Source organism: Phyllobates terribilis, unplaced genomic scaffold (genome assembly GCF_046119375.1).
Source record: "Phyllobates terribilis strain yellow unplaced genomic scaffold, ASM4611937v1 Scaffold_5__5_contigs__length_657084704, whole genome shotgun sequence".
Taxonomy (NCBI): Eukaryota; Metazoa; Chordata; class Amphibia; order Anura; family Dendrobatidae; genus Phyllobates; species Phyllobates terribilis.
In genome coordinates, this window is record NW_027362765.1 from 341277661 (window position 1) to 341294528 (window position 16868).

At 55.9% G+C, this 16868-nt stretch overlaps 2 protein-coding genes across 2 annotated transcripts in view; one reads left to right on the forward strand and one right to left on the reverse strand.

The window, feature by feature from the left end:
* The window catches only part of SEC23IP (SEC23 interacting protein), a 208178-nt gene extending 207004 nt beyond the window's left edge, over positions 1–1174 (reverse strand). Inside the window, exon 1 of the mRNA XM_073684597.1 lies at positions 991–1174. Coding sequence (XP_073540698.1) covers positions 991–1102 — 112 coding nt within the window. The 5' untranslated portion in view covers positions 1103–1174. The remainder of the gene's footprint in view (positions 1–990) is intronic.
* A 209-nt stretch (positions 1175–1383) lies between these two features.
* Positions 1384–16868, forward strand: part of MCMBP (minichromosome maintenance complex binding protein) — a 109161-nt gene continuing 93676 nt past the window's right edge. The window contains exons 1-2 of the mRNA XM_073684599.1: positions 1384–1545; positions 3470–3552. Of these exons, the coding sequence (XP_073540700.1) occupies positions 1422–1545; positions 3470–3552 (207 nt within the window). The 5' untranslated portion in view covers positions 1384–1421. The remainder of the gene's footprint in view (positions 1546–3469; positions 3553–16868) is intronic.

Genomic DNA, 16868 nt, shown 5'->3' on the forward strand with positions numbered 1-16868 from the left:
CCCGGCTGACGTTACCCGTCTCCTCTCCTCGGCTGACGTTACCCGTCTCCTCTCCTCGGCTGACGTTACCCGTCTCCTCTCCTCGGCTGACGTTACCCGTCTCCTCTCCTCGGCTGACGTTACCCGTCTCCTCTCCTCGGCTGACGTTACCCGTCTCCTCTCCTCGGCTGACGTTACCCGTCTCCTCTCCTCGGCTGACGTTACCCGTCTCCTCTCCTCGGCTGACGTTACCCGTCTCCTCTCCTCGGCTGACGTTACCCGTCTCCTCTCCTCGGCTGAAGTTACCCGTCTCCTCTCCTCGGCTGACGTTACCCGTCTCCTCTCCTCGGCTGACGTTACCCGTCTCCTCTCCTCGGCTGACGTTACCCGTCTCCTCTCCTCGGCTGACGTTACCCGTCTCCTCTCCTCGGCTGACGTTACCCGTCTCCTCTCCTCGGCTGACGTTACCTGTCTCCTCTCCTCGGCTGACGTTACCCGTCTCCTCTCCTCGGCTGACGTTACCCGTCTCCTCTCCTCGGCTGACGTTACCCGTCTCCTCTCCTCGGCTGACGTTACCCGTCTCCTCTCCTCGGCTGACATTACCCGTCTCCTCTCCTCTCTCCTCGGCTGACATTACCCGTCTCCTCTCCTCGGCTGATATTACCCGTCTCCTCTCTCTCTCCTCGGCTAACATTACCCGTCTCCTCTCTCTCTCTCCTCGGCTGATATTACCCGTCTCCTCTCTCTCTCTCCTCGGCTGACATTACCCGTCTCCTCTCTCTCTCCTCGGCTGACATTACCCGTCTCCTCTCTCTCTCCTCGGCTGACATTACCAGTCTCCTCTCTCTCTCCTCGGCTGATATTACCCGTCTCCTCTCTCTCTCCTCGGCTGATATTACCCGTCTCCTCTCTCTCTCTCTCCTCGGCTGACATTACCCGTCTCCTCTCTCTCTCCTCGGCTGATATTACCCGTCTCCTCTCTCCCCGCCATTCCGCCGCTCATGTTCTCACCGGAGGAGAAGGGGCCGGAGCGGCTAACAGGAATGAAGGGGACGGAGAAGGTGAGCTCTGAGGGGGAGAACAGCAGATTCCCACTGGTCGCAGTCGTCCTCTTCTCCGCCATGTCTGTTCACAAGCTCCACGTCTCCGAACCAGAACTCTGCAAAGTGACAAGTAACCGTCCAATCATAGCGCTCTCTGCCGTCTGCTCCGCCTCCAGGAAAGCAGCCACCAATAGCAGCTGGGGGCGGGGCTGAAGACGCGCGTTACTGATAGGCGCTTTATTTTTGACGAACCCGGTTTCTATTTGCAATCATTTTCCCGCCCATAGGCGTGGCGAACAAGAGAAGACGTGACACGTGACCACAGAGCCTCGCATCACGGAATAGCAGACGGCCAACTATATGAGACCACGCCCCTTATTTATTAAGGCCACGCCCCTCATGACGGCATTTTCCCGCCATCTCCTGGAGCCCGTGGTGTCTGTCCGTATGGATAGTAACATGCAGCGCTCCGGTACCGGCGACTGGATCAGCGCCCCCCTCAGCCTGGTGCAGGCCGTGTTCGGTGAGTGACACGCCCCGTATCGCAGCCCTGACCTCAGATGTAATGCTGCGTGTGTGCACAGCGGCCGAAGCGCTGACGCAAAATGTCGCAGGCCTATCATATGTCTGCATGTGCTTCACAGGGACTTATACCCCACACAGGTGGAGACGGGGGGCGGCACGGGGACTTATACCCCACACAGGTGGAGACGGGGGGCGGCACGGGTACTTATACCCCACACAGGGGGAGACGGGGGGCGGCACAGGGACTTATACCCCACACAGGTGGAGACGGGGGGCGGCACGGGGACTTATACCCCACACAGGTGGAGACGGGGGGCGGCACGGGGACTTATACCCCACACAGGTGGAGACGGGGGGCGGCACGGGGACTTATACCCCACACAGGTGGAGACGGGGGGCGGCACGGGGACTTATACCCCACACAGGTGGAGACGGGGGGCGGCACGGGGACTTATACCCCACACAGGGGGAGACGGGGGGCGGCACGGGGACTTATACCCCACACAGGTGGAGACGGGGGGCGGCACGGGTACTTATACCCCACACAGGGGGAGACGGGGGGCGGCACAGGGACTTATACCCCACACAGGTGGAGACGGGGGGCGGCACAGGGACTTATACCCCACACAGGTGGAGACGGGGGGCGGCACGGGGACTTATACCCCACACAGGGGGAGACGGGGGGCGGCACGGGGACTTATACCCCACACAGGTGGAGACGGGGGGCGGCACGGGGACTTATACCCCACACAGGTGGAGACGGGGGGCGGCACGGGGACTTATACCCCACACAGGTGGAGACGGGGGGCGGCACAGGGACTTATACCCCACACAGGTGGAGACGGGGGGCGGCACAGGGACTTATACCCCACACAGGGGGGAGACGGGGGCGGCACGGGGACTTATACCCCACACAGGTGGAGATGGGGGGCGGCACGGGGACTTATACCCCACACAGGTGGAGACGCGGGGCGGCACGGGGACTTATACCCCACACAGGTGGAGACGGGGGGCGGCACGGGGACTTATACCCCACACAGGTGGAGACGGGGGGCGGCACGGGGACTTATACCCCACACAGGTGGAGACGGGGGGCGGCACGGGGACTTATACCCCACACAGGGGGAGACGGGGGGCGGCACGGGGACTTATACCCCACACAGGTGGAGACGGGGGGCGGCACGGGGACTTATACCCCACACAGGTGGAGACGGGGGGCGGCACGGGGACTTATACCCCACACAGGTGGAGACGGGGGGCGGCACGGGGACTTATACCCCACACAGGTGGAGACGGGGGGCGGCACGGGGACTTATACCCCACACAGGTGGAGACGGGGGGCGGCACGGGGACTTATACCCCACACAGGTGGAGACGGGGGGCGGCACGGGGACTTATACCCCACACAGGTGGAGACGGGGGGCGGCACGGGGACTTATACCCCACACAGGTGGAGACGGGGGGCGGCACGGGGACTTATACCCCACACAGGTGGAGACGGGGGGCGGCACGGGGACTTATACCCCACACAGGGGAGACGGGGGGCGGCACGGGGACTTATACCCCACACAGGGGGAGACGGGGGGGCGGCACGGGGACTTGTACCCCACACAGGTGAAGACGGGGGGGGGAGGCACGGGGACCTGTACCTCGCACTTGGGTGGGGGGGGGCGCGGGGACCTGTACCTCGCACTTGGGTGGGGGGGCGGGACCTGTACCTCGCACTTGGGTGGGGGGGGGGGCGCGGGGACCTGTACCCCACACGGGGTTGGGGGGAGGAGGCGGCGCAGGGACCTGTACCCCGTACGGGGAGGGGGGGGTCGCGGGGGACAGTTGTCGCCGTGTGTGTGTGTGTGATGTCCTGTGTCTGTAACGCCGGCTCCTTCTGTCCCGGATATTAATATGAATTCATCTTTCTGCAGCTCAGGAGGAGACGTCTCGAGACTGGGAGAAGAAGGTGACGGATTTCTTCTGTGAGAAGCTGAAGTCTGATGAGCGCAGCTGGGTGAGACTAAGTGTCTGTCTACGTGTGAGAGCGAATCTGAGCAGCCCCCTTGTCCCTTCTGCGAATGCTGCCTCGCCGTCTCCCCCCCATCCCCCTTGCTGCGCCGCCCCCCCCCCCTTGCCGCGCCGTCCCCCCCTTGCCGCGCCGTCCCCCCTTGCCGCGCCGTCCCCCCCCTTGCCGCGCCGTCCCCCCCCCCTTGCCGCGCCGTCCCCCCCCCCCCTTGCCGCGCCGTCCCCCCCCCCCCCTTGCCGCGCCGTCCCCCCCCCCCCTTGCCGCGCCGTCCCCCCCCCCCCCTTGCCGCGCCGTCCCCGTCCCCCTTGCCGCGCCGTCCCCGTCCCCCTTGCCGCGCCGTCCCCGTCCCCCTTGCCGCGCCGTCCCCGTCCCCCTTGCCGCGCCGTCCCCGTCCCCCTTGCCGCGCCGTCCCCGTCCCCTTGCCGCGCCGTCCCCGTCCCCCTTGCCGCGCCGTCCCCGTCCCCCTTGCCGCGCCGTCCCCGTCCCCCTTGCCGCGCCGTCCCCGTCCCCCTTGCCGCGCCGTCCCCGTCCCCCTTGCCGCGCCGTCCCCGTCCCCCTTGCCGCGCCGTCCCCGTCCCCCTTGCCGCGCCGTCCCCGTCCCCCTTGCCGCGCCGTCCCCGTCCCCCTTGCCGCGCCGTCCCCGTCCCCCTTGCCGCGCCGTCCCCGTCCCCCTTGCCGCGCCGTCCCCGTCCCCCTTGCCGCGCCGTCCCCGTCCCCCTTGCCGCGCCGTCCCCGTCCCCCTTGCCGCGCCGTCCCCGTCCCCCTTGCCGCGCCGTCCCCGTCCCCCTTGCCGCGCCGTCCCCGTCCCCCTTGCCGCGCCGTCCCCGTCCCCCTTGCCGCGCCGTCCCCGTCCCCCTTGCCGCGCCGTCCCCGTCCCCCTTGCCGCGCCGTCCCCGTCCCCCTTGCCGCGCCGTCCCCGTCCCCCTTGCCGCGCCGTCCCCGTCCCCCTTGCCGCGCCCGTCCCCGTCCCCCTTGCCGCGCCGTCCCCGTCCCCCTTGCCGCGCCGTCCCCGTCCCCCTTGCCGCGCCGTCCCCGTCCCCCTTGCCGCGCCGTCCCCGTCCCCCTTGCCGCGCCGTCCCCGTCCCCCTTGCCGCGCCGTCCCCGTCCCCCTTGCCGCGCCGTCTCTCCCCCCCCTGCCGTGCCGTCTCTCCCCCCCCTGCTGTGCCGTCTCTCCCCCCCCCCCCCTGCCGTGCCGTCTCTCCCCCCCCCCCCTGCCGTGCCGTCTCTCCCTCCCCCCCTGCCGTGCCGTCTCTCCCCCCCCCCCTGCCGTGCCGTCTCTCCCCCCCCCCCCTGCCGTGCCGTCTCTCCCCCCCCCCCCTGCCGTGCCGTCTCTCCCCCCCCCCCCCCCCCTGCCGTGCCGTCTCCCCCCCCCCCCTGCCGTGCCGTCTCTCCCCCCCCCCCTGCCGTGCCGTCTCTCCCCCCCCCCCTGCCGTGCCGTCTCTCCCCCCCCCCTGCCGTGCCGTCTCTCCCCCCCCCCCCCGCCGTGCCGTCTCTCCCCCCCCCCCCGCCGTGCCGTCTCTCCCCCCCCCCCCCCTGCCGTGCCGTCTCTCCCCCCCCCCCCCCCCCTGCCGTGCCGTCTCTCCCCCCCCCCCCCCCTGCCGTGCCGTCTCTCTCCCCCCCCCCCTGCCGTGCCGTCTCTCTCCCCCCCCCCTGCCGTGCCGTGTCTCTCCCCCCCCCTGCCGTGCCGTGTCTCTCCCCCCCCTGCCGTGCCGTGTCTCTCCCCCCCCCTGCCGTGCCGTGTCTCTCCCCCCCCCTGCCGTGCCGTGTCTCTCCCCCCCCCTGCCGTGCCGTCTCTCCCCCCCCCTGCCGTGCCGTCTCCCCCCCCCCCTGCCGTCTCCCCCCCCCCCTGCCGTGCCTTCTCTCCCCCCCCCCCCCCCTGCCGTGCCTTCTCTCCCCCCACCCCCTGCCGTGCCTTCTCTCCCCCCCTGCCGTGCCGTCTCTCCCCCCCCCCCCCCTGCCGTGCCGTCTCTCCCCCCCCCCCCCCCTGCCGTGCCGTCTCCCCCCCCCCCCCCCCCTGCCGTGCCGTCTCTCCCCCCCCTGCCGTGCCGTCTCTCCCCCCCCCCCCCCTGCCGTGCCGTCTCTCCCCCCCCCCCCCCTGCCGTGCCGTCTCTCCCCCCCCCCCTGCCGTGCCGTCTCTCCCCCCCCCCCCCCCTGCCGTGCCGTCTCTCCCCCCCCCCCCCCCCCGCCGTGCCGTCTCTCCCCCCCCCCCCCTGCCGTGCCGTCTCTCCCCCCCCCCCCCTGCCGTGCCGTCTCTCCCCCCCCCCCCCCTGCCGTGCCGTCTCTCCCCCCCCCCCTGCCGTGCCGTCTCTCCCCCCCCCCCCCCCTGCCGTGCCGTCTCTCCCCCCCCCCCCTGCCGTGCCGTCTCTCCCCCCCCCCCCCCCTGCCGTGCCGTCTCTCCCCCCCCCCTGCCGTGCCGTCTCTCCCCCCCCCCCCCTGCCGTGCCGTCTCTCCCCCCCCCCCCCTGCCGTGCCGTCTCTCCCCCCCCCCCCTGCCGTGCCGTCTCTCCCCCCCCTGCCGTGCCGTCTCTCCCCCCCCTGCCGTGCCGTCTCCCCCCCCCCCCCCGTTCCGTGCCGTCTCCCCCCCCCCCCCCCTGCCGTGCCGTCTCTCCCCCCCCCCTGCCGTGCCGTCTCCCCCCCCCCCCTGCCGTGCCGTCTCTCCCCCCCCCCCCCCCTGCCGTGCCGTCTCTCCCCCCCCCCCCCTGCCGTGCCGTCTCTCCCCCCCCCCTGCCGTGCCGTCTCTCCCCCCCCCCCTGCCGTGCCGTCTCTCCCCCCCCCCCTGCCGTGCCGTCTCCCCCCCCCCCCCCCCTGCCGTGCCGTCTCCCCCCCCCCCCCCCCCTGCCGTGCCGTCTCTCCCCCCCCCCCCCCTGCCGTGCCGTCTCCCCCCCCCCCCCTGCCGTGCCGTCTCTCCCCCCCCCTGCCGTGCCGTCTCTCCCCCCCCCCTGCCGTGCCGTCTCCCCCCCCCCCCCCCCCTGCCGTGCCGTCTCTCCCCCCCCCCCCCCCCCCCCCCTGCCGCGCCGGATTGGGTCCATGAGGCGGGATCGGAAAGATTGTAAATGGTTGCAATGAGGGATAAGGGAAAAAATGTAACGTGTTCAAATGTATTGGTTCCTGTGTGGAGTTTCAGCAGCATCTTCCAAGCCTTAATAGAGGTGAAGGTTCCCATAAAGTGGATGTAAAGAGTAGAGATGAGCGGTGTTCGACTAGAACTGTTCGCCAATCTCAAATTCGAGCTGTTTTGGGCGGTGTTCGAGTTGTTCGACGAACCCGAACGATTTGCAAAAAATTCGGCAGTTCGAGGTTATGTTCGATAACTGTTCGTGCACCAAAAGCGTGTCCTGCATGTCTGCCGCTATTTAGAGCACCAATCATGCAGGGATTGTCTGCCACTCACTGTAATGCCACAGCCATGGTGGTTGTGGCATTACAGTGATTGCCCAAATCGATGGGAACAGTGCTCACAGTGAAACATGAAAAGCCGGCAATTCAGCAGCGGCATACACCGGTATCCGACAATTTAGAACCGAAAGAATAGAGCTTCACACAGAGATTAGATAGATAGAAACATGTCAGCCACATATATATGAAGTACAGTGACAGTGTTGATTACTGTACTTGTCATTTAGTGTAAAGGATTTATTAAAAAATATAATAGTGTTTTCATGCACCGTCTCTTTAAAAAAGCCGGCCGGCAATTCAGCATCTGTACCCGACAATTTAGAATAGAAGGAATAGAGAATCACACATAGATTAGATAGATAGAAACATGTCAGCCACATATATATGAAGCACAGTGACAGTGTTGATTACTGTACTTGTTATTTACTGCAAAGGATTTATTAAAAAAAATAATAGTGTTTTCATGCACCGTCTCTTTAAAAAAGCCGGCTGGCAATTCAGCATCTGTACCCGACAATTTATAACAGACAGAATAGACCTTCACACATAGATAGAAACATGTCAGTCACATATATAATAAGTACAGTGACAGTGTTGGTTACTGTACTTGTCATTTAGTATTAAAATAAAGGATTTATTATTAAAAAAAAATGGCGTGGGGTTCCCCGTAATTTTAGTCTCTAGCGGAGGTTAAACAGACAGCTGGGGCAGATGTTTGAAGCCTGGGAAGGGGGTAATACCCACGGAGCTTCCCAGGCTACTAATATCAGCCCCCAGCTGAATACCTAGCCTTTACTAGCTATTAAAATGGAGGACCCCCCCAAAAAAAATGACGTGGGGTCCCCCCTAATTTAATAGCTATCAAAGGCTAGGCAGACAGCTGGGGGCTGATATTAATAGCCCAGGAAGGGCGCCATGAATATTGGCCCCCTCCCAGGCTAGAAACACCAGCCGTCAGCCGCCCCAGAAATGGCGCATCCATAGGATGCGCCAATTCTGGCACTTAGCCTCGCTCTTCCACGCTGCCCTGGTGCGGTGGCAGGGGGTAATAGGGTTGGGGTTGATGTCAGCTTATAATGCCAGCTGACATCAAGCCCAGGTTAGTAATGGAGAGGCGTCTATAAGACACCCCCATTACTAACCCCATAGTCAAAGTTAAAAGAAAACACAAACACCCAGAATAAAGTCCTTTAATTGAAATAAAGACACATTCCTTTATTGTTCTAAATTAAACCATACTTACCGTCACACCCATTCCAGCTGAAGCCAACGATCTCCTGCAATAAAAGAAAAATAATAAAGCAACCTCATCCTTACCTTTCCATGGTTCCCACGACAGCTTCAGCTCTGCTACATCGAGATGACAGGCTGGACCGCAGCAGAACGCTGCCATCCAGCCTGTCATCCCGCGGACACTGAGAAGCGCAGGCATGCTTGCGCTCTGCAGTGTCTGGCTGTGACGGCATCCAGATGAGCCGAGGTCATGTCCAATGAACTCGGCTCACCTCATGCACGTCACTGACGGCGTGGGAAAATTCTCCTGCACTCAGCGCTTCAGCGTGAGAATTTTCCCACGCTGTCAGTGACGTGCATGAGGTGCGCCGAGTTCATTGGACATGAGCTTGTCTCATCTTTATGCCGTCACAGCGAGACACTGAGGAGCGCAAGCATGCCTGCGCTTCTGAGTGTCCGCGGGATGACAGGCTGGATGGCAGCTTTCTGCTGCGGTCCAGCCTGTCATCTCGATGTAGCAGAGCTGAAGCTGTCGTGGGAACCATGGAAAGGTAAGGATGAGGTTGCTTTATTATTTTACTTTTATTGCAGAAGACATTGGCTTCAGCTGGAATGGGCGTGACGGTAAGTATGGTTTAATTTAGAACAATAAAGAATTGTGTGTTTATTTCAATTAAAGGACTTTTTTCTGGGTGTTTGTGTTTTTTTTAAATACTTTACTAGAAATTCATGGTGGTCATGTCTAATATTGGCGTGACCCCATGAATTTCGGGCTTAGGGCCAGCTGATAATGCCAAGCTGGCCTTAACCCCTTTATTACCCAGTGAGCCACCGCACCAGGGCCCTGGATGAGTTGGGTACAGCGCCAGAAGATGGCGCTTCTATGAACGCGCCATTTTCTGGGGCGGCTGTGGACTGTAATTTGCAGCGGGTGGGGCCCAGAAAGCTTGGGCCTCCCTGCGCTGCGGATTCCATCCCCCAGCTGCCTAGTTGCACCTGGCTGGGCACAAAAATAGGGCGAAGCCCCACGCATTTTTTTTTTTAAATTCATGAAATTCATGAAATAATGAAAAAAAAATTGACGTGGGGCTTCGCCCTATATTTGTGTCCAGTCAGGTACAGCAGGCAGGAACGGGCTGCTCCCAACCACCAGCTGCCTATTTGTACCTGGTTGGACACAACAATATAGGGAAGCCCTTTTTTTCTTAACTATTCCATGAATTTCATGAATTTAAAAAAAAAAATGCGTGGGGCTTCGCCCTATTTTTGTGTCCAGCCAGGTACAACTAGGCAGCTGGGGGCTGGAATCCGCAGCGCAGGGAGGCCCAAGCTTTCTGGGCCCCACCCGCTGCAAATTGCAGTCCGCAGCCGCCCCGGAAAATGGCGCGTTCATAGAAGCGCCATCTTCTGGCGCTGTACCCAACTCATCCAGGGCCCTGGTGCGGTGGCTCACTGGGTAATAAAGGGGTTAAGGCCAGCTTGGCATTATCAGCTGGCCCTAAGCCCGAAATTCATGGGGTCACGCCAATATTAGACATGACCACCATGAATTTCTAGTAAAGTATTTAAAAAAAACACAACACCCAGAAAAAAGTCCTTTAATTGAAATAAACACACAATTCTTTATTGTTCTAAATTAAACCATACTTACCGCCACGCCCATTCCAGCTGAAGCCAACGATCTCCTGCAATAAAAGTAAAATAATAAAGCAACCTCATCCTTACCTTTCCATGGCTCCCACGACAGCTTCAGCTCTGCTACATCGAGATGACAGGCTGGACCGCAGCAGAACGCTGCCATCCAGCCTGTCATCCCGCAGACACTGAGAAGCGCAGGCATGCTTGCGCTACTCAGTGTCTGGCTGTGACGGCATCCAGATGAGCCGAGGTCATGTCCAATGAACTCTGCTCACCTCATGCACGTCACTGACAGCGTGGGAAAATTCTCACGCTGAAGCGCTGAGTGCAGGAGAATTTTCCCACGCTGTCAGTGACGTACTTGAGGTGAGCCGAGTTCATTGTCGGCTCATCTGGATGCCGTCACAGTCAGACACTGAGGAGCGCAAGCATGCCTGCGCTTCTCAGTGTCTGCTGGATGGCAGCTTTCTGCTGCGGTCCAGCCTGTCATCTCGATGTAGCAGAGCTGAAGCTGTCGTGGGAACCATGGAAAGGTAAGGATGAGGTTGCTTTATTATTTTACTTTTATTGCAGGAGATCGTTGGCTTCAGCTGGAATGGGTGTGACGGTAAGTATGGTTTAATTTAGAACAATAAAGAATTGTGTCTTTATTTCAATTAAAGGACTTTATTCTGGGTGTTTGTGTTTTCTTTTAACTTTTACTATGGGGTTAGTAATGGGGGTGTCTTATAGACACCTCTCCATTACTAACCTGGGCTTGATGTCAGCTGGCATTATAAGCTGACATCAACCCCAACCCTATTACCCCCTGCCACCGCACCAGGGCAGCGTGGAAGAGCGAGGCTAAGTGCCAGAATTGGCGCATCCTATGAATGCGCCATTTCTGGGGCGGCTGACGGCTGGTGTTTCTAGCCTGGGAGGGGGCCTATATTCATGGCTCCCTTCCTGGGCTATTAATATCAGCCCCCAGCTGTCTGCCTAGCCTTTGCTAGCTATTAAATTAGGGGGGACCCCATGTCATTTTTTTGGGGGGGGTCCTCCATTTTAATAGCTAGTAAAGGCTAGGTATTCAGCTGGGGGCTGATATTAGTAGCCTGGGAAGCTCCGTGGGTATTGCCCCCTTCCCAGGCTTCAAACATCTGCCCCAGCCGTCTGCTTAACCTCCGCTAGAGACTAAAATTACGGGGAACCCCACGCCAATTTTTTTTAATAATAAATCCTTTATTTTAATACTAAATGACAAGTACAGTAACCAACACTGTCACTGTACTTATTATATATGTGACTGACATGTTTCTATCTATGTGTGAAGGTCTATTCTGTCTGTTATAAATTGTCGGGTACCGCTGCTGAATTGCCGGCCGGCTATTTTAAAGAGACGGTGCATGAAAACACTATTATATTTTTTAATAAATCCTTTACACTAAATGACAAGTACAGTAAGCAACACTGTCACTGTACTTCGTATATATGTGGCTGACATGTTTCTATCTATCTAATCTATGTGTGATTCTCTATTCCTTCTATTCTAAATTGTCGGGTACAGATGCTGAATTGCCAGCCGGCTTTTTTAAAGAGACGGTGCATGAAAACACTATTTTTTTTAATAAATCCTTTGCAGTAAATGACAAGTACAGTAAGCAACACTGTCACTGTACTTCATATATATGTGACTGACATGTTTCTATCTATCTAATCTATGTGTGATGCTCTATTCCTTCATGTCTAAATTGTCGGGTACCGGTGTATGCCGCTGCTGAATTGCCGGCCGGCTTTTTTAAAGAAAGCGTCTTCTGAGCAGTTTGTCAGCTTTTGGACACCTTTGAAGGTGTTTTCTATGTGTTCCTATGTGTTTTTGTTTGCCTGCCATTGGTTTTAACGGTGTTCGACGGTGTTCTAAGGTGTTCGACGAACAGTTCCTCGAACATCCCGGTGTTCGACGAACCGAACCGAACCCGAACACTACGGGGGTGGCTCAACACTAGTTAAGAGGTGTTTGTGTAAGAAGTCTTGGAGGGGACAGTTACTGTTTCTAGGTGTAACCAGGTGGGTTCTTGTCTAGGCCGGTATACACTTAACCAGGTTAGTAAAGTAGTAAGCCGATATATGGGGGCGTCCCAAACCTCCATTGTACTTGTTCTTATAGAGTATGTCTGAAGAAACTCTGGCCTTCTTGTAGTTACACAAAAGAGTTGATTAAATTTTAAAGGAAGGAAGAAGAAATAAGCGGAAGGGTTCTGAATATATAGAGAATTTTGGGGAGTATGAATGTTTTAATTGCCAAAATTTTTCCTACCCAGGAGAGGTCAGAATTCTTACATCTAGAAAGGTCACTGGTTATGATTTTAATGATATTTTCTAAGTTGGCGGAAGTTGTGGACTTTATATTTTTTGTGAAGGTTATACCCAGGTATGGAATCTTTCTCCTCCCAACCAAATGTTAATTTTTTTATTTTGTTAATTATGTGGTCCCTTAAATTGAAGTGAAGTATTTTGGATTTTTTGCAATTAATTTTAAAACCAGAGACGAAAAAGAGCCAAGAATTGTTAAAGTTCTCCGACAGAATTGAGAGAGTCTGACCCTAAGCAGAAGATCATCAGCAAATAGACTGGTTTTGAAGGGACGTGATGGAATCCGGTGATCGATGGGTTGTTTCCAATATTTTGTGCAAAGGGGTCCATAGCCAATACAAATAAAAGAGGGGAGAGGGGGCATCCCCGTCTAGTGCCATTTGTGACTGGGAATGACGTGGACAGGTGGTTGTTAGTGTAAATTTTCGCTCTAGGATTGGAGTAAAGAGCAAAGATGAATGCTAAAAATGTGTCATTAAAGCCGTATTTAGAGAGAGTTCTCTTTAGATATTCCCAGTTGAGCATCAAATGCCTTCTCCGCATCAAGGGTGAGAAAGACCAAGGGGGAATTTGAAGCGTTAACAATGTTAATAAGTCTCCTTGTACCATCAGGTGCTTGTCGGCCTTCTACAAACCCAGTCTGGTCATTGTTAATAAGTGGGGGAGGATGTTATTCATCCTGTCAGCTAGTATCTTGGAGTAAGTTTTTATGTCGCGGTTTATAAGGGAGATGGGTCTATAGTTATCTACCTGGTCACGCTCTCCTTTCGGGATCATAACTGTTGCTTCTAACATTTCTTTGGGGAAAGAGCCTTGAAGGAAAGCTAGGTTAAAAACGGTGGTTAAATGGGGAGATAGTAGTTGTGGGGAAAAAAATGTAAAATATTCATGAACCCATCAGGGCCTGGGGATTCATGAGGTTTTCATTTACGAATAGTGTCTACGACTTCTTCTGTGGAGAAGGGGCTGATGAGTCTCAATCTAGGGGGTTGATGTTTGAGAGGTTTCAGTCTGACAGAAATGATCTGATGGTGTTTTGGTCTGGACGGGGTGTGGTGGAGTCTCACTTTAGGTTGTAACGGTTAGGGTTATTCTCACCAGGAGGGGATTTCGTTTTGTCTATTCTACGTTTAATTCTGTCTTGTTTTCAGCGACTCCTCGTGAATCCAGGGGGTTCGTTGAGGGAAGATGTAATAAATAGTCATAGGAGGAGATGATTTCAGATCTCCAGATGGGTATTAGAGGAGGGTAGATTGCAAGTCTTCTTTAGCTTTTATTTGGGATTGAAGAAGTTTTATTTTCTCTCTTTTTCCTCTTGTGCCTTGAAGCAATTTGCATCAAGACTCCTCTTATTACTGCTTTATGTGCGTTCCAGAAAGTGAAAGGATTAATGTCATCGGGAGAATTTTCTTGAAAATAGTTTTAATGCTTTTTCTATTTCAGTTTTGTAATCTGGGATTTGTAACAAAGTTGAGTTACATTTGCATAGGAAATTATTTTGCATGAGGGTGAAGGGGCCTAAGTTAATTTCCCCAGCAACTTGGGGGGTGATGGGAATGGATTTACTTAGGATGTTGGTTTTGTTAAATCTAGGTAAAGTAAAGTCATCTGTTAAAATTAGGTCCATACGGGAAGAAGTTATGTACATCTGAGTAGTGAGTGTATTCTCGTGACGAGGTGTCGATGCAATAACTCGTTTTTGATCAGCCAGCTGAGAGTGGCGTCTGCTGAGAGTGGCGTCTGCTGAGAGTGGCGTCTGCTGAGAGTGGCGTCTGCTGAGAGTGGCGTCTGCCACCATATTGAAGTCTCCAAGTAGCATTATCTCTCCCTTTCTAATAGTTTGTATGTTTTTCAGTAGCTTGTCAAGAAATTGGAGATGTATCCTGTTTGTGTAGTAGTGATGGGCGAGCACTAAAATGCTCCGGTGTTCGTTGCTCGAGTCGACCCGAGCAACGAGCCCAATGTAAGTCTATGGGAAACTCCAGCATTTTTCAGGCGGCTCCCCCCGGCAGTCTGCAGAGGACCTAAAAATTGTCCAAATCGATGGGAACAGTGCTCAACTGACATGGGGACAGCATGGGGAAGACCCCTGGAAGCATTTCTGACTCCCAAGTCACTGCTGTCAACAACGTTGTCAGAGTATTACGCCATTTTTACGGACTCACAATAAAACATACAAAAACGTAGTGTTTTTGATTAGTTTTTGCACTTTTGCATTACTCTCAACCGTGACAAATGCATTCACCGGGAAATGTCATTTTACAACCTTATCTGGCCATGTGGTGTGTGACACTTCATCAGACACGTCCTATTTTATTTATGATGGAGGGACTCTGAAAATCACAAAGCCTATTTTTATAGTTCCATCAGGCGGCCTTTACTATTCTTAAAGTGCCATCAGCCTGTTATGCTTTGTTGTTCCCATTACTAAAGAGTGGGTCTCCTATACTGTTATTGCGTATGCAGTGAATGGCAGGGCTGCCCAAAATTTGGACCTACTCCAATGCCCCTTGGAAGAGATGTGGAGGTCAGAGGGCCTCCTGAAAACAATGTTCCCATTATTAGGAAGTGGGTCTCCCATTGTGTTGGCCTATGCAGTGAAGCAACGGCTGCCAAAAATTGGTAGGCACTCCAGTGCCCCTTGGAAGAGACGTAGAGGGACTCATAAGAAACTGTTCCCATTAGAAAGGAGCGGGTCTCCTATACTTGTAATGCCCATGCACTAAGTGTATTGGCTGACAAACATTTACCCCTGGGGGGTACACATGAACATACTGTATAAAAAAAAAAAAAATTTACGGGCATCATAAACACACTATAAAAAAATTATGTGAGTGTTGTATCACTGACCACGGTCACCCTGGTGATATGGTGGTGGAGGATGAGGAGAAGGAGGAGGACAAGAGCAAATAGCCAAAGTCAGGAAGCGTATACCCATGTGTGGGTGTGAGGAGGTGCATGGGAATACACCTCCCAAGAAAAGACACTGGATTGGAGTTTGTTATGCTGCTATCATTCGGTGGTGTTGAGAAGTTGAGATAGAAAGTTCTCCTTGTAGCGTGGGTCTAGAAGTGTCACCAACCAGTAATGACTGTCACCCAAAATTCTGAGAACGCGAGGGTCATGGGAAAGGCAGCGTAACATAAACTCAGCCATGTGTGCCAGACTGCAAAGAAGCAAGACTTCAGTGTCCTCACCAAGAGGACGACTGACAATGCTCTCATCCTTCTCCTCTCTGTCCTCAGGCCATCCGCGCTGAACAGACGGTATGACGGTTGTGCAGGTAGTACCGTCTATAGCGCATGAAACTAGCTCCTGTTCTTCCTCCTACTCTTCCTCATTGTCATCCAATCCAGGTTGGGATGAGATGAGGCTGGGCTGTGTAATCACCCTGTATGGTTCCTTGCTCCATCTCATCGTGCTCCGCCTGCAATGCATCCTCTTTGATTGTGAGCAGAGAGCGTTTCAGAAGACAGAGAAGCGGGATGGTGACACTAATTATGGCGTCATCGCCGCTCACCATCTTGGTGGAGTCCTTAAAGTTTTGGAGGATGGTACATATGTCTGACATCCATGTCCACTCCTGAGGTCTTATGTGTGGAGTCTGACCTGAATACTGACGGCCTTGTTGATGCAGGTAGTCAACAACTGCCCTCTTCTGCTCACAAATCCGTTCCAACGCGTGGGGACATCATACACCAGTCGGTGAGCCGGAAGCTGTAAACACTGCTGAAACACTGCAAGGGCGGCGAAAGCTGTAGCTGACTTTCTAAAATGGGCACACAGGCGGTGTACTTTAACAAGCAGCTCAGAGTAGGATTTGAGAAACTGCTGAACCACAAGGTTTAGCACATGGGCCAGGCATGGTACGTGTGTGAGCTCACCTCAGAGCTGCCACCAGGTTCCGGCCATTGTCACACCTGACCATGCCTGGCTGTAGGTTCAGCGGTGTGAGCCACAGATCTGCCTGCTCTTTCAGAGCTGTCCACAACTCTTCAGCATTGTGCTTTTTGTCACCTAAGCATATTAGCTTCAACACAGCCTGTTGCCGCTTGGCCGAGGCAGTGCTGCAGTGCTTCCAGCTTAAAAGGCAACATTTTGAGCTCAAGCAGTCGCAAAATGTGGGAATTTTAGTAGTGTGGCCTGTGAGGCGTTGGCTTCGTATTTGCGCTTGCGTTCCAAGGACTGGGGTATGGACAACTGAATGCTGCGCTGGGACAAGGACGTGGACGTGCTTCCTGATGCTGCTACTTGCGAGTGTGCAACGACAGGTGCAGGGCAGGAGGCATCTTCACATGCACTATGGACAGGGGATTGGCTTGCATGCACAACAGCGGAAGAAGCAATGGTTCCACCTGCAGACACTGTTCCTAGACCCTGGTGTTCGGCCCACAAAATCGGGTGCTTTGCTGCCATGTGCCTGATCATGCTGGTGGTGGTCAGGCTGGTCGTTTTGCCACTCCTGCTGATGCTGGCCTGGCAGGTGGTGCAAATGGCCTTTTTGGAGTTATCGGCAAGAGTCTTTAAAAAACAACCAGTCTCGGGAAGATCTAACAGTTGTACTGGCAACTTCCTTCGTGTTGGTGTTACGGGGAACGGTTGCCTACCTTCTGTCTGCGGCCACCACACTGCTTGTTCTTGCCTGTTGGTGTGCTCTGCCTCCCTCCCCCTGTGTGCTGCTCTCCT